The sequence below is a fragment of the Colobus angolensis genome, unplaced genomic scaffold, assembly GCF_000951035.1.
Source record: "Colobus angolensis palliatus isolate OR3802 unplaced genomic scaffold, Cang.pa_1.0 Scaffold214, whole genome shotgun sequence".
Classification (NCBI taxonomy): domain Eukaryota; kingdom Metazoa; phylum Chordata; class Mammalia; order Primates; family Cercopithecidae; genus Colobus; species Colobus angolensis.
In genome coordinates this window covers 6,714,988-6,740,991 of record NW_012115311.1, presented here as the reverse complement: position 1 = coordinate 6,740,991, position 26,004 = coordinate 6,714,988, and the positions used below count along the sequence as shown (strand labels likewise).

Sequence of the window (26,004 nt, the reverse complement as noted above, 5' to 3'; positions counted from 1 at the left end):
AAGAAAAGAAAAGAAAGAAAGAAAGAAAGAAAGAAAGAAAGAAGGAAGGAAGGAAGGAAGGAAGGAAGGAAGGAAGGAAGGAAGGAAGGAAGGAAAGAAGGAAAGAAAAGAAAGAAAGAAAGAAAGAAGGAAGGAAGGAAGGAAGGAAGGAAGGAAGGAAGGAAGGAAGGAAGGAAGGAAAGAAGGAAGGAAAGAAAGAAAGAAAAGAAAGAAAAGAAGAAAGAAAGAAAAGAAAGAAAAGAAAGAAAGAAAAGAATGAATTAGCTGAGTGTGGTGGCATGAACCTGTAGTCCCAGCTACTTGGGAGACTTAGGTAGGAGGATTGCTTGAGTCCAGGAGTTGGAGGCTGCAATGAGCCATGACTGTGCCACTGCAATCCAGCCTGCATACCACAGTGAGATTCTGTCTCCGAAAAAAAAAAAAAAAAGTTCACAAATAATTTTATGAACACTGAAAGGGCGTTTTGAACAATAAATTCATGAATTTCCTAATTAATCTTTAATTCTATAGATACTGGTTCTGGTTTTGTATGTATAAATAACATAAAATTTGGGTGAATACAGAGTTAAAGAGTTTAGAAGTATATGGAATTCATTAAAAAGTCCCTTTAGGGCTGGGCACAGTGGCTCACACCTGTAATCCCAGCACTTTGGGAGGCTGAGGCAGGTGGATCATCTGAGGTCAGGAGTTCGAGACCAGCCTGATCAACATGGTGAAACCCTGTCTCTACTAAAAATACAAAGAATTAGCCAGATGTGGTGGCACATGCCTGTAATCCCAGCTATTTGGGAGGCTGAAGCAAGAGAATTACTTGAACCCATGAGGTGGAGATTGAAGTGAGCCGAGATTGCACCATTGTACTCCAACCTGGGCAACAAGAGTGAAACTCCATCTCAAAAGAAAGAAAAAAAATAAAAAGTCCCTTTAGAAGAGATATTTCTTTTGGTTTGGACTGCATTGATATTTCTTTTATAGGTTCATTGTATATCTTTATTTTACAGTTGTGATTTAAATTGTTTTCTAAATGAAGTTCAAATTCTTCATCTTTCAGATCTTGACAGAGCAAGTATGTACTCAGGTCGTACACAAACCACATCCAGAGCCAGATTCTACAGTGAAAATTCAGAATCCAAGTGAGCAAATGGCAGTTCTTTATTGTATTGGGGTCGGCGCATGGCAACATATGAGACTAAATCAAAACTTTTCCTAACCCCTTAAATCATTATGGTGTTTACCTAGTTCATGACAGTTTTAACTCACCTCCTATAGTGCTAAGTATTTATTTGAAAGTCAGTAATACGTTTAGAGTTGAGCATAGGATATGGTTATAAATCTTTTAAGTTTTTTTCTTTGTTTACAGTGATTCTTAAAGTGGTGGCAACTTTGTTAAAAAACTCTACACCAAGCGCAGAGCTGATGGAAGTTCGTCGTTTATTTTTATCTGATATGATAAAACTTTTCAGTAACAGCCGTGAAAATAGAAGGTAAGCAGTTTGGGTACTATAACAACACTTTATTCCATAATTAATATTTTCTCTCTTTTCGAATTTCAATTCATTTCAAATCTTTTCCATATTGCTAAATACTTTTAATCATCAGAAAAGGCATATTATGTTTCTTTGACATATTCAGTATACTTCTATTTATTTTTATATTATTTTTATTTTGTTATATGGGTATTATATTTTAATTGTGTATATGAATATACATATAAACAAACTCTTATTTAAAATGTAATATCCCTTTTAGTGGTACCTATCTATCACCAATAGAACTTTCAGTTGTACTTGTGTTGGATTTTCTCATTTTCGTCTATGCTTTCCACCCCATTTTTCTTATGGCTGATTGTTGTGCATTTTTAAGCTAGTTAGCTAGAACGTGGGGTAGAGTCTGAGGCCATGAACTCTGGGGTATTCATTGCCTGAGTCTATAATTTAACAAATATTGACTGAGTGCCTATTGTGTTCAGTGTAAGACCCAGTGCTACACAGTCTCGGTACATTCCAGTGGGAAAGAAAACTATAAAGCAATGATTAATGCATAATGTGTTAAATATATTGTGAGTGCTAAAGGTGGTAAGAAAGTAGAGAAGCAATAAGTAAATCTGACTGTGAAAGTTAGGAAAGTGATTTTGAATGACAAATAGGATTTTTCCTGGTAGAGAAATAAGAGAAAGTCATTCCAATTACAGAATATATAATGTGCAGCATGACCGTACACCTTACTTTACTGAGGTCAGATCATATTTTCACTATTTTATTTATCAAAGTTTCAAAATAGTAAATTCTAACTTAATTTGGATATTTTTAATGAGATCAATTTTTTTTTTTCTCCCAAGATGCTTATTGCAGTGTTCAGTGTGGCAGGATTGGATGTTTTCTCTTGGCTATATCAATCCTAAAAATTCTGAGGAACAGAAGATTACTGAAATGGTCTACAATATCTTCCGGATTCTTTTGTATCATGCAATAAAATATGAATGGGGAGGCTGGAGAGTCTGGGTGGATACGCTGTCAATAGCCCATTCCAAGGTAACACGGGATTTAACATTTTAATATCAAGAGTTATTGCGGTGGATTAAACGGCTACAGATATGCATCTGGTGCCATCTTGTGGGCATGTTAGGTTTTGACAGATTCCTGTATCTCAGTTTTGTATTTTTTTCCTCACTGTTCATAGACTGTTAGAACTTGAAAGTGGCTTATAGATGAATTAATTCAAATCCCAAATTTATAAATTAGGAGTTTTATACCCAAAGATGACCTACATCTGTTTTATAGCAAATCTGAGAACTTTAATCTGAGCCACTTGCTCTTTTACCTGGTTCTTGGAAGACTATTTCATGAAATAGTCTCTGAAATATACTTTTTAAGACTTTTTTTAAGAAGTCAGATTTTTTTATTTCCAAGTGAATCATAAATACATTTCAAGTGTTTAAATTTAGTGGTATTGTAATTGCATTATCTTTTCTTTATTTTCAATCTTAAAAATCTGTATGTCTATATTTTAAGTATTATTTGATTTTTGGTAAAATGAAATAGTGAATTAAAGTGTACAAGTATATACACATTAGATTCTGGAAATTCAGAGTTAGGATATCTCATCATGAAGTGTTATAGAAGAAGCATGGGTGTCAAAAGTAACGGTTTTTAATTTAGTCTGTGCCATAATTGAGTTTTGTGATTTTAGAAGACTCATTTAGTCTTCTTGAACACGAGTTAGAAAAAACTGTTTAATAAGATAGATAGTAAACATTATAGACTGTGTGGGTTATATAGCCTCTGATACAACTACTCAACTCTGCTGTTCAGTGTGAAAGACAATACGTAATATAAATGAATTATCATGGTTTTGAATAAACCTTTATTCACCAAAAGAGATGATAAGCAGATTTGTTCCATGGGCCATATGTTACCAACCCCACTTTTGGGACTTGCATTCTTCTTCTGTAAAATTAAGGAGATTTTTGTATTATGAGATACTCTTTAAAGGATGTTTCCCCCAATCTAAAATTCTGTTAACTTATTTAAATATACATTAATAGCACCTATGTCTATAAGAGAAAGACTATGAACTTTAAAAAATATTAGAAAAGCTTTTGTTTCTATTATAAATTTACATTTTGTAATATAGTGATGCCTCAGATTTATCATTGCTTTAACAAATTTGAAAATAGCAAAGAAAAAGACATTGCTGGTCTTTGTGTAAAAAAAGGATTCTGCTTATTAATAAAGAAGCCTAAGTAAAGTAACAAATTCAGAGCAGCTTATATAAGAATAAAACTGTCATATTTTAACAGCTTGTAAATTTATATATTTAATGATATGTGTGAATGTTTTAACTTCAGTTGTTGGGACAGGTGCACATATGAGCAATAGATGGTGAAAACCGACATAGTAATAGTCCTTTGGATATTGTATATTATTAGCTGTTTATTCTCTGTTTAAGCTTACATAAGTATGTGAAAGTTAACTGGCATATTAGGTTTGAGTAACATTGAAATACTCAGCCTAAAAGAAAATAACTTTTAATATTGCTGAGTTATCTGTGTGATTTTGGCAATCCTTATAATAAATCATATATAGCTGTATTTGTTGATTATTTCCAGTTCCTTAATGAAACTGAACACACTTGCTTTAGGATTAACAAGTGCCAGCTTTGAAGTCTTAAAATTTCTGAAATGATTTTTTCTATTTCCACAGTTTAATTTGTATTATTTATTTTTTCTTTTTGATATGCACAGAATGCCTTAATGTTTTCTTTACTTATTCCTAAGGTCACTTATGAAGCTCATAAGGAATACCTAGCCAAAATGTATGAAGAATATCAAAGACAAGAAGAGGAAAACATTAAAAAAGGAAAGAAAGGGAATGTGAGCACCATCTCTGGTCTTTCATCACAAACAACGGGAGCAAAAGGTGGAATGGAAATTCGAGAGATAGAAGATCTTTCACAAAGCCAGAGCCCAGAAAGTGAGACCGATTACCCTGTCAGCACAGATACTCGAGACTTACTCATGTCAACAAAAGTGTCAGATGATATTCTTGGAAATTCAGATAGACCAGGAAGTGGTGTACATGTGGAAGTACATGATCTTTTGGTAGACATAAAAGCAGAGAAAGTGGAAGCAACAGAAGTAAAGCTCGATGATATGGATTTATCACCAGAGACTTTAGTAGGTGGAGAGAATGGTGCCCTTGTGGAGGTTGAATCTCTGTTGGATAATGTATATAGTGCTGCTGTTGAAAAACTCCAGAACAACGTACATGGAAGTGTTGGTATCATTAAAAAAAATGAAGAAAAGGATAATGGTCCGTTGATAACATTAGCAGATGAGAAAGAAGACCTTCCCAATAGTAGTACATCATTTCTCTTTGATAAAATACCCAAACAGGAAGAAAAACTACTTCCTGAACTTTCTAGCAATCACATTATTCCAAATATTCAGGACACACAAGTACATCTTGGTGTTAGTGATGATCTTGGATTGCTTGCTCACATGACTGGTAGTGTAGACTTAACTTGTACATCTAGTATAATAGAAGAAAAAGAGTTCAAAATCCATACAACTTCAGATGGAATGAGCAGTATTTCTGAAAGAGACTTAACGTCATCAACTAAGGGGCTGGAGTATGCTGAAATGACTGCTACAACTCTGGAAACTGAGTCTTCTAGTAGCAAAATTGTACCAAATATTGATGCAGGAAGTATAATTTCAGATACTGAAAGGTCTGACGATGGCAAAGAATCAGGAAAAGAAATCCGAAAAATCCAAACAACTGCTACGACACAAGTAAGCTACCTTATATGAGTTCTAGAAATAAAAAAAATGCATTGAACAGATAGAGTTGTTAGCACCAAAACGGAGTACTTTCTTATCAGTTACTTCCTGTTTATATTGAATTATAGTATAATAGTAATTTATGGAATGAAATAGTGTGGTATAATTTCATGTATATAAGAAATTAAAAATATCTCAAGTGTATTTCCAACTCTGCCACATTCTTCTGTGTAACTTTGCTCAGCCTCTCTGGGCCTAAGTTTCCTTACATAGTACAAGAGGTTGTACTAAAGGATGACTAAGGTCTCTGCCAGTTCTAACATTTTAAACTCTGTGACCACATTTACACATTTTGTACTCAAGATCTTCATTCTGAATACTTGATTAATTTTAACCTTTTAAGCTTCAGGCCCAACCCTGTTCTGTGGATTATAGAAAAGAGGACTTGGAGCCCAGATTGAACTGATAAATGAAGGGGAAGGGAAAAGGGAACTGTTATTTATCCAGTGCCTACTATGTTCCAGGCACTGTGCTATATGTTTTCAGATTTAATCCTCACAACAACCCTGTGAGGTAGGTAATATGGCTGAGAAAAATTAGAATTATTAGCAGTGAGAATTTTCTGTACAACCACATGAATAGGACTTTGTTATAAGACAATTAAAGACTCTTAGGTCTGGTTGTTAGGAAATGTTAGTGCTTCAGTTTTGACCTTGCTGGAATAAAGCTAAAAACAGATGATGTTTTCTGATACGGATTTTAATTGTTGAGCTTTGAGTTATGACTACTTCTGTACACTCTAGGATAAATAATACCTTACGGTTAAGAGTTTAAGAAATAAGAATACTTTTCCCATTAATGACTTGGGTTTTGTTATCCTCTGGGTGTCCCACTTGCCTTTTAATGTCATTGAAGATACATTGAATGTGTTTCCATTAGGGCTATACTATGAGGAGTAAACCATGCCTGTCTTGTGTCTTTGTACTCCAGTAAGAATCCTTAATCATATATCATGTGTGTGGAGAAAGTATTTTTATTTTTTCTGTAACTGCCAATTTCCAGTTTTTGTGGCAGTTGCATTGTAGTGATAATTGGCAGGAGATGAGAATACTGAATTAGATACAGATGTAAAATAAAGGAAAACATCATGCATTGTTTATTGAACAATAGGCTTGCCTGTTGAACGCTAGGCTTGCCTGTTTTACATTTGGAGTTTATAGACCTTTTTCTGGTTTGTGTTCTAACTTACCAAATGCATTTTTGTTTTTGAATTGAAGTATTATAAGTGAAACAGATTTTAAAGTTAAATATTACTTGAAACTGTTCAAGTAATATTTTTTCTAATTGTGTGCTTTAGTTACAATTAGTTGATGACGTATATCCAGTATACTTCACTTTGTATATGCTCACTTCAGTAAGGAAGTGATGTGGTCTAATTTAAAGACTCTTAATGGGGTAAAGAGAGTCTGGTTTTCAGTGTGAACTTTGGTGTTAGCTTTAAGTATTTGATTATCTTGCCTAGTTTCTGCAATAGTAAAGTAAAAGCAGTAGTGGAGACTTCAGCCCAGAAAGTTTCCTGTGCAAGGAATTACCAGGTGAATAATATATGTGACATATATTAAACTACTAAAGTCATATGCTAAAGCATTAAAGCATTGTTCACTTTACTATGCTCACAGTTTCATTCTGAAATAAGGCATTTCTTTTGTATTCCACAAAAGTTCACCTTTTCCTTCTTTAGGCTGTGCAGGGTCGGTCTATCACCCAACAAGACCGAGATCTCCGAGTTGATTTAGGATTTCGAGGAATGCCAATGACTGAAGAACAGCGGCGCCAGTTTAGCCCAGGTCCACGGACTACAATGTTTCGTATTCCTGAGTTTAAATGGTCTCCAATGCACCAGCGGCTTCTCACTGATTTGCTATTTGCATTAGAAACCGACGTACATGTCTGGAGGAGGTAGAAATATTTCTTTTTTATAAATTAAAAGCAAATATTTAAAATTTGCTGTTGCCTGTTCTATTTTAAAGAGACTTGACAAAACCAAAAATTTGCCTTGATTAAAGGAATTTCCACATTTTTCTTGTTTCCTGTTTAAATTAATACCATGTACTAAATTTATTAGTGATAATATTATAATACATACTGTTTACAGTTTAAAATCACTCTGTGACATGTGTATTCAGAGCCCGTAGTATTTGAGCAGTTAGTGGATATCAGTTCAAAGATAATAACTTAAAGACAACAAATCTACATAAATTAAACCATTGTCTTTCTAAATTTTCAATTTAATTTTTTAATAGTAAACGTGCAACAAATTAATTATCACAGCATATAATTTATATAGGCATGAATGCAATTAGGAATTTGATGGATATAAGTAACAAGGGCAACTTAAATGATCTAGCACAACATTCTTAGGAATGTCGGCTTCTATGCTTCTCCTCGTTTTCCTTTTAGGATTCAAAGTGGGTGCTTCAACTCCCAACATCAATTCATCATGAGAAACTTGCCCACATTAAAAGGCAGAGATGACTCTTCTTCCTTCCTCTTCTTCCTATTTTTCCTCTGCCTCCTCTTCTTCTCTCTCCTCTTTCACTTTCTCTTTTTATTCTCCTCTTCTTTTTTTTTTAAAAAGAAGCCCCTCAAGAAATTTACCCCTTACGTCTCATGAGCCAGCAAGATCACATCCTTTTTCAAAATTAATCATCAGAAAAAGCAAATGGGATTATAATGACTGGTTTTTAGGGACTAATACTGATTAATTAGTAACTAGGGTGAGGCTAGTCTTTCCTATACCCAGTCAAGCTCAATAATAGAACAAAATATAAAATGTGTGTTAGCAGGGAAAAAGTTATGACTGTTGTGGAAGACGTCAATAAAGTCTGCCATAGAAAGATTTTAATTTTGATTTTATTTGATCAATTTGTTCTTATACTACTCATATATTTTCATTGCTAATTATTATATGATAAATTACCTAGAGATGGTAACTAAGGAAACCTAAATACCGTGAAATACGTTACTATTAACATGAAGACCAATGTATGCAGATAAATTATGTAATTTAATAATTACAATATCAGTAGCCTCCAAGTGAGTGATACTCAGCTTTTTTTCCATCCACCCCTACTCTTGTGTTTTTGTTTTCTTTGATGGGCTCTCATGAAATTACCCAAGTAGAATTTAATAACATATAAATTTTTTAAAGGTAGCACTTTACTTTTAGGACAGGGAGAAACATCTTGAAATTTAAGATACACAGTGATAGGTAATAATTCACAACTCTAAAAGGGTTAGAATTATTGACTTAATTTTGACCATGGAGTAATTTCTTTTTTTTAATCTTATTTTTTTTCCTGTTAAAAAACAGTTCAGGCCAGGTGTGGTGGCTCACGCCTATATCCCAGCACTTTGGGAGGCCAAGGCGGGAGGATAGCTGGAGCTCAGGATTTCGAGAGCAGGGCAAGACCCTGTTTCTACAAACATTAGCTAGGCGTGGTGGTGTCCACCTGTAGTCCCAGCTACTCGGGAATCTCCTGGGCCCAGGGAGGTTGAGGCTGCAGTGAGCCATGATCCCACCACTGCACTCTAGCCTGGGCAACAGCAGAGATCCTGTCTCAAAAAGAAAAAAAAAAATTATATTATTGACTGACACCAAACAAAAGCAGTATATTTTTTTGACATCTACATTGTATGTTTTGTATGGGAACACTGTACTACCAACTTAGTTTGAGATTTTGTTGCTTTTCTTATTAAATAAGTTCTTGAATTTGTACTGATTTATTTATATCCCTTATGTCACTTCGTGAACAGTACACATTTTCAATGTGACTAGTCAAAGGTGGGGCTGAAGTCACTGGTGATGTGACAAATTGAAACTGCCTACAAAGTAAAACTTTCAGTTAAATTTTTAGGTTTTCAGTTTCAGATTTTATTTATAGGTATGAAAATTTTGAATTGGTTATATTTTGAGTTTCCATATTATTTTTAACATTAGACATACTTTTTATATTTAAAAGATTCTGCCTTTCAACAAAAAACAATCAGATTTGGCAACATAAATATTTTTAGCCAAATTTATTGAGTCAGTCATATGTCTTAGAGTTTAGTTCTATATTTTTCAAGCAAAATAATAATAATAATAATGAGTTAATATACTTGAACACAACAAAATTCTGTGGAGATGAATGCTTACTTTTTGGTAATATGATATCTTAATTATAAATTGCTTTATTTTATAATAATTTAATTTTAAATATGGCTAGCTCCTACAATTCTATAATTTTTTACTTGTTATTCTAAGTAAATTGTCTGAGCTTTTCATTGAAGTAAGCCAAATACATACTCATTTCTGTTTTCTGTATTTTAGCCATTCCACAAAGTCTGTAATGGATTTTGTCAATAGCAATGAAAATATTATTTTTGTACATAACACAATTCACCTCATTTCCCAAATGGTAGACAACATCATCATTGCTTGTGGAGGAATTTTACCTTTGCTCTCTGCTGCTACATCACCAACTGTAAGTACTTTGCCTCCATCTAGTGGTTATATTTTATAATTACATGACTTGAGCATTTCAGTGGTGGTCTAGGCTGTAAACAGATTTTAAACGGACCTGTACTTTTTAGGGAACTTTTTAACCATATAAATTTCTGTTTCCACCACTTCTGTTTATCAGTGTTGGGTTCCAGCTATGTGTGCTTATGAAAATATTTCTCTGGTAATTCTGATGAATAAATGCTTCGTCAGAAGAATATTGCATTCTTCATCAGAGATATTACATCTCTCTTCAATTCTATAGTATAAATAAACTCTTAAAATCCTTGTTATTTAACATTTTCATTTATTTACTGATGCAACATTTATTTTACAAAATCTAGCCTTATCTTGATTTGTTTCTATATTAAACAGTGAAATGTGTTAATACATTTTAAAGGCATTTAATGTTAATTGTGTATGTCATTTAAACTATAATAGGTCAATGTTAACTTTATATTTTGGTTGTCATTAAAAACAAAATCTTTGATTCATATCGAGGCAGACTCCATAGCTACTTGCTCAATGGGAAAGAATATAGAAATTTGCTTCCCATACCACCTGTGTTCTTGTTGCCATGTGGAAACTCATCCTTAAGCTTAGAAAGTTTACCTGGCCAGAGGGAAATCTTTCATTTTACTCAGATGTCTATTAGTTGGTGAGACACTGTTTCCAAGTTGATCTCTAAGTTTATTTCATCATTAACAAGTTTTTCTATATGACTCTTTTTCTTACTGTCCTTTTGTCAATGCCACCACCATCACCAGAGCAGCATTGAAACTTCAACATTAGCAGCCACAGGCTATATCCTCACACACTTTCCCCAGATTTTACTCTTCTATTTTATTCATGATTTTGCTCAAGAAGTCCACAAAGGGAAGCATTCCAGTTCAGAAGGAGGAATGCAACAGAGCAGGTCACCAGTAGGGCCTTAATCAAATTAGCAGCTGAACCAAGAAAATGGAGCTAGGAAGAACAGTATAAATGGTTGATGGTGTGTGAAGAGTACAGATATACATACACCACTCCTTTTCTTTCATCTCTCTTTTCCTCTGATGATTTATACCAAATTCTGGTAAGTTGAGAGTTATGTATGATTTTTAAAATGCGTTCTAATAGTGAGACATAGAGGGCATTTTTTTTTCTTCTGTTTCCCTTTTTTTTTTTTTTTCTTTGAGACGGAGTCTCGCTCTGCCCAGGCTGGAGTACAGTAGGGCGATCTCAGCTCATTGCAACATCCGCTTCCTGGGTTCAAGCAATTCTGCTGCCTCAGCCTCCCAAGTAGCTGGGATTACAGGTGTACACCACCACACCCAGCTAATTTTTGTATTTTTAGTAGAGATGGGGTTTCACCATATTGGCCAGGCTTGTTTCAAACTCCTGACCTCAAATGATCTGCCTGTCTCGACCTCCCAAAGTGCAGGGATTACAGGCATGAGCCACCTCTCCTGGCCAACTTTTTTTTTTTTTTTATATATTGAAGACCGAATAAATCAATACTTTCTTTGTGACATTTTTCTTGATTATATAAATTGCATTTTATGTCTTATGAATTATCATTTGTTATGAAGAAATTTTTTAAAGGTTGTATTGCAGTTCACTTTGAAATGTAATATTGAATGTTTTTAAATTTTGCATGGAACAAAAAATGCTTTTTATATAAAAAAAGTTTAGCAATGTTATTAAAATTTGTATAGGTTTAAAATATTCACATTATTAAATAGTTTTCCAAATTTTAAAGTCAAAAGATGTTTAGCTATTAAGGTAGAATATTCAAATAATGAAGTAAACTATAGCATATTTACTATTGCACCAGTCAAATTTGCTTATTTGTTTTGTGATGATTGTACAATAAAGATACTGACGCTTTGAGGTTGGCTTCCAAAGTTATTACAATTCAATTTTGACCACTATAGTTTGGAATTTAAAATTATTTATTACCTAGACTTTCTCAACAGACTTGAGAATTCGTTCAGTTATAGAAACCTTTGTTTATTTTCTCAATTTCTATATTTCTGTTATTTTGTCCCATTAACTGTTTGACCTATGCCTGGTTGTACAACATACCTGATTTTATGTTTTCTGAATGGATTGCTTCCTTAAGAGAAATAGCCGAACCTTTCTCCCATTTTGTATCTGATAGAACTATGATTGGTGCTGACTGCTGAATGTCGTTTCTGTATTACCGGGTTGTATAATATTCTTGCTAGAAGTTGTAACGTAGCAGAGGGAAAAAGGAAAGAAGAGGTTAAATAAAGAGGGAAATTAAACCTGAATATTTGGGCTTTTTATGTTTAAATTAAAAGTGTAAAAAGCCAAAAGAGAACTTTGGAAGGGATAAGCGAAAAAAGGAAACATTGGTAACGTGAAGATTACTCAAAGGTAACATTGTCTTGTAGGTGCTTTTAGAATTTTAATGCTAGATACATGAAGAGAGATGGAGACATTTGAAACTAAGGGTTGAGTGATCTGGTAATTTTGTTTATACATACAGTTTTTCAGAATATTCTTCTTATATGCATTTTATGAAGAAATAGGAATAGTAATGGTTTATGGCAGTAGTTCGCAAACCTTTTTTGTATGGGGCCGGATGGGAAATATTTTAGGTTTCATTGGCAGTGTTGTCATCGTCAACTCTGCTGTGATAGTACAAAAGCAGCAATAGATAATACAAATATTTTTTGTCTGCTATTTCTATGAGATTGACATGGAAGTGGTCTCTTTTCTGCCCTGGAAATTTAGATGAGTACAGTAATTTATACTAGAGATAACATTTTTGTATTGCTATTATAGTATCATCATCATGGAAGAAAATTTTGAACTGTTTAATCTTAGTTGGAAGGAACATACCTTAATGGAAACTTAAGAAAAAAAGAATATATATTGTTTATGATGATAGGTTGAGCACCTTGAACTTAGTACTCTTGAAGAAGCAGCACTTTATGGGAGTTTCAGTTTTACTTAGATTACTTAATTTCATATGTAGCATAGAAAATACATTACAAAAGTAGTTTCAGAACTCTGAGTTAGACAAATAGTTTTAACTGTAGTACTCAGGGAAAAAAAAAAAGACCTCTTAGTATGTAATTTGGCCAATCTTTGCTTTGGGAAAGCAGCAATATTTTTGTTGTTGATTTTTTTAGTTAATGTTTCTATGACTAGTTAATTGAATCCTCTCATTTATTCTCTAATATATTGTTTAAGTTGGTCATGAATTAAAGCAAAAAATTGGAGAAGAAAAAGAAAAGCAAAGAACATGGATCAACCACAAATTGCACACTTTGTGATTTTAAGTTGACCACTTTGGTCAACCATCCTGAACACTGAATATTATGGAACTTAATTCAGGGCTTAATTTTCTCTGTCCCAGAAAAATAGTAGAGACTGACATTTCTAGCTCTCCTAACAGTTTCATAATTATAAGAAAGAAGAACTGCTTTTTCTATTATGTCCAAAAATAACGAAGTCTTACTTTTAGTTTACTTATTATTATTATCAGAATATATCATAAATATATTTGGAAAAATTATGAATAATGTTGTTGGTTTTGCTCTTCTTTTGTTTATCTCATAGAACTGATCATACTTTACTATTCTCAGGATGCTTTTATATGTTTTCCTATACAAGGTACCATGAAAATAGCATATTTTAAAATTTATACTCACATGTACTTGTCAAAAATTAGAAAGTAAGAATAGTTGATTTTTACTGTGAAGCCTAATTCTATCTGATATTTGAATATAATGAATATAATTATTAATTTAATAAAAATCTTGGTATAATACCTATGTAATTACCTTTATTCATATTCAGGCATTGTTTAGTATATCAACTTATTTTCTAGCATGGGAAAGTGGTTTATAAGTTATAATCTCTCAAATATTTTATTCTTTTATTAACTTCTGGGAATTTTCAACTATAGGAAGGGTTCTGTATATTTGAGAATACAAATTACATTATTTTCTTATAGAAAATTCTAGAGGTTGGTATAAATAGTTCATTTCCCTGAGTCATTTCTGCCTAAACCAGAATTGAGGTAGGGATTTTACAGAGGCATTATATTAGCTTATTTATCAAAATGTTCCATTAATTATAGGAAAAGATACTTGCTTTGTAAAATAGAGTATGCATTATTTCTAATACATGAACCATACTTATATATATATGTTATTTGGGCAGAGTTACTACAATAAAAAATAAGTTGAAGTCTAAATATTTGATATTTAACCTTGATCATATGTAATTTCTAAAATGACAATCTCTTCTGAGAATTTTGCTTTTAATAAAATAATCAAATATAATTTTTAAATATATTATTTTGTGTTTCAATTTTACATTGTATTTTCATTTAATTTAATAATTTCCTTTTCTTGTACTTTTTTGGTCTGTTGTCTGTTTTGTCTAATGCATGTCCAGGGTTCTAAGGTTAGTATTACTTTTTTTGTAGTAATTTTCAGCTTTTCAGTTTCAAGTTTTATTTTTACTTATTTATGAAATTTTTGACTTGGTTATATTTTGAGTTTCCATATCATCTTTAACATTAGACATATCTTTTGTATATTTAAAAGAGTCATTGAAAGGATTACTTTCCCAATGCATTGATACATTACTATTTTATTATGCACAATAATCTCTACATTAAACTATCATGATGAACACAGTGGTGTTACAGTCATATGTACAATCAGATTTTAATTGGTTCTAAGGAAAGTAAATTAGATGAAATATATTAAGATTTAATAATTGTGTGAGAGTGATCTTTATTTTTTAGCCCTATCTTTTGCTGCTTGCATGCTTCATTTTTAAAATTACTTTTATATAAAATGGAATACAAATTCTGTTTGAGACTATTGTGTCGAAAATGCCTTTTACTTTAAAATTTAATTTTTTTAGTCAAAAAAACACTTTGGTGGATTATATGGACACTTTAATAATTCTATTTATAATTCACTCATTTTGAAGTGAAAACATAGTTTGACAGGTCAAAACACTCAAAACCATTAAATAATGAATATAGAGAGATAGCTATCTTGCAATTTCAGTGATTCAAAATGATGAAGAATTTGAGAACACAGATCTAGATATTCTAAATTCTAATGTTTGAAAAATTATTTACAGTATTTGATAGACCTAAGAAATGCCCAAGTTCTTCATTCCTTTATAGAACATTTTAAATTGAAACAGATTTAAAACTTTTTCTTGTGAGCTATGATGTCATTGTCATAGATTTTAATTGATATTATGAAGTGATGCTGTATATTCATGAAGTGCTAAGAAGTAAAGAATCTGCATTTTAAAGTCCAAGTAATGAATTAATCATTTCTTTATGCCGTGTGTACTGAATTGGCATAATGTTGTAACAACTGAAAACACATTTCTGTCTTTTTTCAGGCTCATTTTTAGAGAGAATGATTTTAACCCTATTTTGTTGTTAAATGGAAGGAGGAATGGTTGTTACATTTTATACATCATTTAAAACTGAGTTTAGTTATATAATGCTTGCAGTAGTCACCTATCATTTTTGTTACCCACTTTGTACGCAAGAAATGTTTTGAGTATTTTGAGGTATTTTTTCACTGTTTTCTGCTCACATTTCCATGTTAATGCTCCTGCTTCTTCAAGGAGGGAGAAGTTTAGGTATAATGATGGCTATAAGCAATGTCAAAATGAAACATTAAATAGGAGTGGATACCTGTTACATATGCTAACCTTGTAGTTGAATTTATCATTTGGTTAAGAGGTAATGTTGATTGGAATGGCTAGTGTGCCCGTTTTCAGAAAATTTAAATAATATTATTTTTTGCTTATAAAGTATTCCCTTCCTTGGTTCCTTGAGGCACTGATAAAATGTAGCCTGGTCATAAGGAACAAAAATAATTAAAATGCTATATAGTCCACGGTGCAAAACAAAATAAGAAATGTTGACATTGTTTAAAAAATAATAATGTTATGCATTTTAAGAAACACAATACTTTGTAATATTCCCTCTGAAATCAGAAATGTAGTGAAAGTAGTTTCCAATCTAGAATGCTATGATTCTTTTTATTACTAGTGTTTTATAAGTCATGAGTTAAATATCTGTAGACGAGTTAGTAATCTTGATTATTTTTACTCTGGAGTTTTATCGTACATGTAAAGTACCTAGTATTTCAGTTGACTCTAAAATGGATAAGAAATTGTTATGTACTCTAATTTAACAGCCATCTCATTTTGAATCTAAGTTAAATTACCCTATATTTTCCCTATTATTCATCATACATCTATAGGAAAGAAAAATTAAAGCATATATTTTTATTAATGGGAATGAAGATTTTAGGAAAGAAATATCAATGTAAAATCTTTATAAATTACAAAACAAAACTAGTATAAGTACATATATGTGGTTCTCTCTAAATATCTTTGTGAAATGATCTTAAGTTTAGAATGTCATTTTTATAACTAAAGACATTTAAAGCTAATGTTGATTTTAAAATGGGCTTTTCCTTTATTCAAGGATAATTGATAGGTAAAGTAACCAATTCCGGTAACCAGCTCTGGTGATATATGGAATTAGTTGATCTTTTATTTTATTAATAAAATATGATAAATATATTAAATTTGTGTTCACTTGTAGTATGTATGTATATGTATTATATTTCCAAATTTCCAAATTGTAAACAAGACTTAAATCTTCTACTTTTCTAAAGACGGAATTGGAAAATATTGAAGTGACACAAGGCATGTCAGCTGAGACAGCAGTAACTTTCCTCAGCCGGCTGATGGCTATGGTTGATGTACTTGTGTTTGCAAGCTCTCTAAATTTTAGTGAGATTGAAGCTGAGAAAAACATGTCTTCTGGAGGTTTAATGCGACAGTGCCTAAGATTAGGTAAGTCTGTTAAAACAGTAATGCATGTCAAATAATTATCTACAGATCAGCTTTATAAAGTGCTATGGTACATAAAATATTGATGATATGTTGATTTTATAATATAGAGATTATCTTGAGATATGGAGATTGTTTTTATAATTAATCAGAATTACTAAATTTTAAAAAATTATGCCTTCACGTTGGAGATTTCACAGAACTGATCATCTTAAAGATGGTTCATAATTTGAAATCAAGAGTGAAATGTACTTGAAATTCTTTCAAAATCAATAAGACTATAAATTTGTCGTTGAAGTGATTTTAATGCAAATCCATTTATGAATCCAATTTTGGTAAACTAATACTGAGGGTAGTGTCCTGGCCCCACAAACATGTCAGATACACATAATGCTAGAAGGTTAAAATAAACTACCCTAATCTTACTTGGGGTGAACAAATATCCCTAATAAACATTGTTATACCCATGCTGTTCACTTTTTATCTGTGAGGCAGTGAAACTTTAGCACTGAAACCTCTTAGTAAATCTGAATGAATTTTTTAGGTAAGAACCATTTCTACCTCTCTTAAAAGGAACATTTATTTACACTATTTAGACTTTCAAAACAACCAGAAAACTGCTCTTTTTGTACTTGCCTTAGATGATGAGCAGGACATAAGAACTGCAAGGCATGAAATAGGGAGGACGTTCCTGATATGTACTGTTTTCACCCATAACTTTTAAAGATTATGTCAAAAATTCATTTCTGATTCAAGAAAGGAACAAAGACTTGGTTTAAGAATGGTGGGATGAAACCTATCTTTTTCATTTGTTTCATATTATTTATTTAAAGACAGGCAAGCTGAGAGGAATCATTTTGTATTCATTTTAAGAGAAAGATTGACCACATTAAGATCTTTCTGGCAACCAAGAGGTGTGGGGTAACTGACTGGGGGCCATTAAGGACATTTCCATTGATGTATAACAAGAGCTGCCAAATGAACTGTGTGAGAAAGAGATATATATATATTTTTAAAATAGCTCAGTATCTTGAAACCTGCATTTATTTGGTTATTCTGCACTTTTATTTTTAAATATAGTCCAAGACTTTACTCCCTGTTTCATTTTTATCCTATACTACTAGCACATTGAGTTGTTTCATCAACCACAGAAAACTTTTACAAGTGGATAATAATAAAACACTTTTATATTACCTCCTATGCTATTTATAGTTCTAAGCACTTTCTGTATATTCAGTTAATCCTCACAACAGCCCTCTAAGGCAGTTACTTTGTTCATCCTCATTTTACATGTGCAAAAACTGAGGCACAGATAGTTTAAGCAGCTGGCCTAAAACCACACGGCTCCAAACTGGAAAACACAGGATTCAAACTCAGGTGGTCTGATTTCAAACTCTGTACTATTTGTCACAGTACTCTACTGCTTCTTAAAACAAATGAGTAAAGAAAAATGTGTACATATTGAATGCTTATTGACAAAGCCCAGAGACTTGCCCAACATGAAGGAAGGTGGATTTGGGGACCTGTGATACTTGAGTATACAGATGTACTCTACTATTGACCGAAATGGAAAATTGTGCTCAGTAGAGTCGACAAGATAGTCAAATTAAGGGCAGAAGCTTTATTAAATTTTTAAATCAAATATGAGTTTTAGTTTAAAAAAATTTTATTGATCCATAAATTCAGAACTGTGAAGCTCAGAGGGTAACAGAATAAGGAAGGATACATTGGGGGTTTCAGAGCCTCTGATAATGTTTTGTTTCTTCAGCTGGCTGGTAGTATATGGGTATTTTGTTTTATTTTTAGCTATATGTATTTTTTTAGGTACTTTCACTATTATATTTCATAATTTTAAAAATTATTGCTCTAGTTGATTTTAAGATTAATAATTTATGAAGCAAAGGGAAAGAAAGGGAAGAAGAAATAAACTTGCAACTTTTTCCAGGATATCAAAGTCAACAATTTATATTAACAATATGTTTTTGAATTTTTAAATAGTTTGTTGTGTTGCTGTGAGAAACTGTTTAGAATGTCGGCAAAGACAGAGAGACAGGGGGAATAAATCTTCCCATGGAAGCAGTAAACCTCAGGAAGTTCCCCAAAGTGTGACTGCCACAGCAGCTTCGAAGGTAAGTAAACTTTTTTTTTGGTCAAATATAATTGACCTGAAAAAAGTCTTTTTTAAGTTGATGAGAACAAAGTGCCATGGTATTGCTCAGCGATAGAGAGCAAGGGCATTCTCATCAGGCAGCTCTAGGCTGCTTCACAATTTTGTTACCAAGATTACTTAACTTCTCTGAGATTTGTGTGTTTTGGTTATTAAATGAAGTTACTAACAATTTCTACTTGATAAAGTTCTTACAAATATAATTAGCACTAAAAACAGTTATTTCTATTTTTAATAGTCATATATTTTCACAGAGTTTAATGTATGAGTAATTCTCCTTTTAAATGAGTAGGCATAATAGTCAACAAAAGCTCATTGAATCCCCATTCAATGAATGGAGTATTTTGAAATATACTATTAATTTTCTTTCTAAATCAGCTCTCTTTATCATATGCTTAGCTGGCCCTTGGCGTCACATCCGGTTTCATTAACATGCTTTCTGAGATTCTGTGCCTGGTCCTTGCTTACTTCTCTGGCAGCAGCTCTTGCTTGTGCTATTACCCTTGCTTGTGCTGTTTTAGTCATACCATAGACTTCACTCAGTTCATCAAAAGAAGTGATTTCCCCTAACTTCTCAGACTTTTATATAATTTCCTTTCCATGAAGTATTCATCCTTACTTTTTATCCAGCTAAAATCTGTGCAACTACTGGGTTAGATTAAATGCTACATTTTCTCAGGAAAATGTTTTTTGATACCCTCACTACCACCCCAGTCAGTCTAGGGTGGTTTCTTCTGTTTGTTGTTTTCATAAAATTACATAGGTCTGTTATCACTCATTATACTTGTAATTACATGTTTAATGTTGATATGGTAACTTTTTGCTCAATAATTGAAGGTGTGAAATAGAAGTTTAATTCATCTTAAAGTTCTGTTGCTTTAAACTTCTGCAGATGGCAAGCAGACTGACTGTATATTTATCCTATTAGTCGGTTATTTGCAGTGTTGTAGCTTTTTTCCTTTTCACTACCGTCAGAGAACATTTGTAATTTGACTGTATATTATTTGCTGCTCACAGGACTCCATAGTGCTCTTATTTGCTTGGGAAATTAAATACAAATGGATCATCAATAATGCCTCATATCATTTGTGTAGGCATAGTAGACAGACAGATACTTGAGGGCAGTGTCTACGTGTTATAGATCCTTGTAACTTTAGAGTAATTTTTTTTTTTTTGAGGCAGAGTCTCGCTCTGTTGCCAGGGTGGAGTGTAATGGCACAATCTCGGCTCACTGCAACCTCCGCCTCCTGGGTTCAAGCGATTCTCCTGCCTCGGCCTCCCAAGTAGCTGGGACTACAGTAGGAAAGTTTCTTGCATGAGTTCCATACCTTCGTGCGACCTCATTTTTATACTGTGTGAAAAGGAACAATTACGCAAGCTTTTCCTATCATGTTGTCTTTATAAGGATCAAATTAGATTGGGGTAGAGAAATACATCATATAGAAAAGAAAATATTTCTAATTTTAAAGTCTGTGTTATTTATGCTGTAAATTATGTATTATTTTCTTTAACCACCCTGCAGTAAATATTATTAGACTGTTACATCAAATGATGTAGCTAAGGTTCAGAGAGGTTAACTTCTCACCGATGGTCATATAGCCAGAAGTTTTGGAATTGTAATGGAAACCAAATACTATCAACCTTTAAATATTTTACGATCGTGTGCTGCCAAGTAATCAAACATTTTAATTTTGGAGTAGAATATCATGATTGACATTCATTGAGAAATAGAAGGTACCCTGTTTATTTTTCATTGTTAGAGTAACAACAAGTACATACCTATTATGGGCTAGAATTGTATTTTGCGTTATACATGTTATCTAATTTAATCCATACCATTTTAAACACACTGTATAAGTGAGAAAGTACTTGATTGAGTTCCAGGGAACCTAGTTCACTTAGTAGTCTACTGTGTGACTAGATTACCTGAAATTTGTAGATGTTTGTTCCTTCAACTATAAAATGTTTTGTTGGTAACAGTCTTTAATGTCTTTCAGCTTTAATGGGCCGTGACTGATTTTTTTAAATCTTACCTTTTCTAACCTTGGATAGACCATGAAATGGTTACACATATAAAATCTCATATAGTAATGTAGTATAATAATCTCATATATTATAAAAAGCATGATGGATTAGTGAACCCAGAGACTCAAAGAGATTTGTTAACTAGAGGTAGAGAAAGTGAGGCTCAGGAAATCTTCTGAAGTCCAAGATGAATATTTATTCTTCCGCAATCTTACCTGCCTTTATGAGTCTATAGGGTAGCTGTGCCAGTAAAGAACAAGATTGCTAGTATGGAAACCATGACATGAGTAGAGAACAGAAAATGTGCATTGTAATAGAGGATTATTATTATTAAATCTCAACTCAGAGAGGAGGAAATACATGATGTGGCCAGTTTAGCATGAATTAAGAAATGATACTTCTATATATTATCTGTAATATATTATCTATTCACAATTCTTTTTATTTTTAAAGACTCCATTGGAAAATGTTCCAGGTAACCTTTCTCCTATTAAGGATCCTGATAGACTTCTTCAGGATGTTGATATCAATCGCCTTCGTGCTGTTGTCTTTCGGGATGTGGTAAGTTATCCATGATTGCTTTCCCTGAAATAAACCTTCTACTTCATTCTTATGAAATACGTTTTATAAGAAAGCTGCTTATGAAAATGACATTCCCTAGTATCTGGGATTGTTGGTTTATTGTGTACTTCTCATTATAAAATGGTTGAACCTTAGCTTTCTCTGAAAACTTATTGATAATGTTACTTTTAAAAAATGGCCTGAAATTTTGATGTAAGTTGCCTGCATACTAAGAATAGGACTAGCTCTGAAAAATTATAATTAATTTTATCTTGTAACATCTACTTCTTTGTTCGTATTCCTTGTTCCATTTCCAGGTACTAAAATGTTGTTATTAATGTTCCTTACATTATGGATGAAAGGGATTAATTCATTAGGTGTTACTGACAATTGCTTTTGAAGGAGGGGCAATTCAAGAATAATCTGCATTTAAAAAATACAGGTATCTGTGCGAATTGGAGTTAGAAAGATAGCTTAATAAAGCTAAAGGGAAAAGATAGGTTAAAGAGGTTTCATGGAACCCTCCAATCTTATGATCAGTTACTCCAGATAAGTAAAAGTAAGACTGGCCTTTTCAGAAATTGCATAGAAACATATATGGTGTTTCACATCAGATTCAATGCTGACAGCATCTCTTAACATAGTTATTATAAACCAGCCACTTTGAATTCTGTTTTTCTTGTTTTAGTTGATGATTCTTACTTAGTTGATTCTATATGAAATGTAGAAGAAAGTTTATATTTGAAATTTATATTTAACAGTAAATTGAATGGCATGCTTTGTATTTTAGAAAATGATTGAAATATGTTTAGGTTATATAAAATAATGCTGTATGTTAGGAATGCACAATAGAAAAATCGTCACTCTGTTTAATATATATTATTTATAAAATGCTAGGAAAATTCCAAACATACCAACAGAAAAATAGGCAATGGACACAAGGCAACAAACATGATAAAAATTCGATATCCCTAGTAGTCAACAGAATGCAGATTAACACAAGAGTGGTATATTTTTCACTATTAAATAAACTAAAAAATTTTAAATGATAATACCCATTGCCTGGGTGCAGCAAAACCTGCTCTGTCAAACTAGCGTTTGAGCTTTCAAATAGCTCTTTGCCAATATGGTTAAAACTCTTACAAATATTGATGTCCCAATGAACCACTAGAACCCAGTAGTTCTAGTCAGAATTTGTTTAACCTAATGTTTTCATCAGAGATGTCTACAGGAAATTTGGCAACATTATAAATATCCAATAATAGAATTTTAGCCTAAAAAATCTTGACTTAGTCGTTCGGCAGTGACCTATTCAGCCTTTAAGCACATATTTTTGAAGGAAATTTAATGACAAGGGAAAATGATCATGATATATTTTAAGAGAAAGCAACAGCATGTAAAAATACTTTTATTACACAAGTATTACATATGTATACTGATTGTATGTACATACATATGTGCATCTTTATTTTTAAAAAAAGACTGAAAAAATATACCAGTATTCCACCAATGATAATCTCTAGGGAAACAGATTTTATTTTTTTCTTTATCCTTTAATGATTTTTTGTAGTTTTAAATTTTCTATAATAAACCTATATTGTGTTTATAATTAATAAAAAAAGGAAGGTTTTTTTTAAAGGGAGACTACATTAAAGTATAAAAACCACAATGTAAGAACTCACTGTAATCTAAACTGTAATCTAAGCTTGGAAAGAAGGTACTATTCTTACTGATAGTTTAACCATTTAGAAATGGGAATAGTCATCATGAAAAAAATGTGCTGTGGAAAGGATTTTTTTTTTTAATGAATGAATGATTAAAAACATGGAGCACATCTTCACCCCAAAGGCACAGTCAGATGTAACATATAACGTACCAAAGGAGTTTCTCTTAAGGGTGACATTGTGTTTAACTCGTTAGTAAATTTTGAATTAGGTTATATGGTAGATGATGATCGTTTCCCTTAAATTCATGGATATTTTATAAATATTTTGGATAACCCAGCAGTCGTTATATCTGTGAAATATGGTGATGAAAAGAGAATTCTTTGGAAAGATCTGGGTTGGAATTCTGACTCTACCTTATACCAGTTGTGTGGTCTCAGTGTTTCTGAGTCCTAACTTTTTCTTAACCCTTAACTGGCAGCTTAGAATAATATGGATTTAGTGCTTGATACATAATATAAACCCAATTAACACAAGTTATATTACCTTGATGTTGTTGGTAAGGTACACTTAAGGTACATGGCAACACTTAAAGCAGATAGGAGAAACATTATACAGCTCATGTCTTCTCAGTAATAAAATACCTGAGCAAGTCAATTAATTTGTATAAAAATTTAGTCATTCCCCAGATGTTTAGCCTCTATCTATATTGACAGAACTGGAAATAGGAAGCACAATTGACTAGGATGTCTGGATTAAGAAAAAAAAAAAGCTAACTCTTTTCGTGCCATATATAAAGGAGGTTTTCGTCTATCTATGACAGCAGTTTAGTGTCTGTTATTTACAGCTCTACCACTCTGTAGTTGGCATTCAGTCATTCATTCCACACATATTTGTTGAATGCCTTCTGATTGCCTGGTACTGAGTTTCTAGTGTTAGAAATAGAAGTATTGTGGGATATTATGGTCTGTCACAGCTTGAGCAATGTGTGAATCAGTTCTTGGTCAGTATCTTTTCTTAATCTGATTGTGCTTCATTTTCCTTTGTAATAACTGCTTAGGTATTTGATTTCTTCACTTCTCTCTGTGTTTATCCTATCAGCTTTTAATGCAAAGAATATGCATTTTAAACAGTTTGTAAGACAAAGTATCTGTAGAAAAACTGTAACCCACAATGTATGAAATAGTAAATTGAGAATAATTCGGAACAGATTTTATGTATTTTGGTCATTTTCCCCATTAGTCAGACTGTTTCACACTATTAAATCATCAGTAAATATGTCTTATTTGCTTTTTGCTTACAAATGCACATAAATTATGAATTTTGTTTGCACTGTGCTTAGATGAAGTAATAAATATAAAGTGCCTGTTAATCAAGTTACTATAATTTATTGCTTATTTGTTTTCCTTATTTCTTATTCTGCCTATTATCTGTGGGCCACAGTAACTGCTTTCAGTTTTGGTTTGAAAGTATCAGTTTTACCTAGCTTATAAAAGAAGCTTAATACAGATTCACATTTTATTCCTTAGATATACTCTAGTGTATTAGAGGTCAAATAATTTAGACTTGATACTTATCATTATTTCCCTGAAAGAAGTTTATCTAGGCTTTTTGAATAGAGCTCTCAAGGTTACATGCAGCTTGTTATATTTTTGGAAAGCATACTTATTTTAAAGTTATCTCACCTACCACATCACAGCCAGTGTTTTAACTGTCGTCGCTTTCTGAATTAGCCAGTTTTTTTCAGACCTTTTACCATTTGCTGTTCTCCTCTGGAAAAACTCCATTTTATCTTTGAGTTTGGAAATGAGGAGCCTGAAATATTGGCAGTGTTTTAGAGATCATTTTTCCTGTGCAGAATAGTGGACTATTATTTCTTTTTTAAAAATGTTTTATTTCCATAGGTTTTTGGGGAACAGTAGTATTTGAATGCATGAGTAAGTTCTTTAAGTGGCAATTTATGAGATTTTGATGCACCCGTCACCTGAGCAATATACACCGAACCCAATTTATAGTCTTTTTATCCCTTACCCACTTCCCACCCTTTTCCCTCCTAGTCTCTGGACTCCATTGTATCATTCTTATGCCTTTGTGTCATAGCTTAGCTTCCACTTATGAATGAGAACATATGATGGTTTTCCATTCCAGAGTTACTTACTTCGCTTAGAATAATAGTCTCCAGTCTCATCCAGGTTGCTGTGAATGCCATTATTTCATTACTTTTTATGGCTGAGTAGTATGACGTAGTGTATACATACCACAGTTTCTTTATCCATTTATTGATAGTTGGGCATTTGGGCTGGTTCCACATTTTTGCGATTGAAAATTGTGCTGCTATAAGCATGCATGTGCAAGTATCTTTTTCATATAATGACTTCTTTTCCTCTGGGTAAATACCCAGTAGTGGGATTCCGGGATCAAATGATAATTCTTTTAGTTCTTTAGGGAATCTCCACACTGTTTTCCACAGTGGTTGTACTAGTTTACATTCCCACCAGCAGTGTAGAAGTGTTTTCTTTTCATGGCATCTGTGCTAATATCTATTATTTTTTTATTATGGCCATTCTTGGGAGAGTAAGGTGGTATTACATTGTGGTTTTGATTTGTGTTTCCCTGATAATTAGTGATGTTGAGCATTTTTTCATATATTTGTTGGCCATTTGTATATCTTCTTTTGAGGATTGTCTATTTATGTCTTTAGCCCACTTTTAGATGAGTTTTTTGTTTGTTTGTTTTGTTTTGTTTTTTGCTAATTTGTTTGAGTTCCTTGTAGATTGTAGCTATTAGTCCTTTGTTGGATGTATAGATTGTGAAGAATTTCTCCCACTCTGTGAGCTGCCTGTTTATTCTGCTGACTGATCCTTTTGCTGTGCAGAAGCTCTTTAGTTTAATCTTGCCT

At 32.5% G+C, this 26,004-nt stretch overlaps 1 protein-coding gene across 1 annotated transcript in view; it reads left to right on the top strand.

The window, feature by feature from the left end:
- The window catches only part of NBEA (neurobeachin), a 763,072-nt gene that overhangs the window by 210,388 nt on the left and 526,680 nt on the right, over positions 1-26,004 (top strand). Inside the window, exons 19-28 of the mRNA XM_011943032.1 lie at positions 1,052-1,133; positions 1,361-1,484; positions 2,339-2,531; positions 4,277-5,293; positions 7,023-7,240; positions 9,654-9,807; positions 14,241-14,249; positions 16,511-16,691; positions 18,687-18,817; positions 21,334-21,441. Coding sequence (XP_011798422.1) covers positions 1,052-1,133; positions 1,361-1,484; positions 2,339-2,531; positions 4,277-5,293; positions 7,023-7,240; positions 9,654-9,807; positions 14,241-14,249; positions 16,511-16,691; positions 18,687-18,817; positions 21,334-21,441 — 2,217 coding nt within the window. The remainder of the gene's footprint in view (positions 1-1,051; positions 1,134-1,360; positions 1,485-2,338; positions 2,532-4,276; positions 5,294-7,022; positions 7,241-9,653; positions 9,808-14,240; positions 14,250-16,510; positions 16,692-18,686; positions 18,818-21,333; positions 21,442-26,004) is intronic.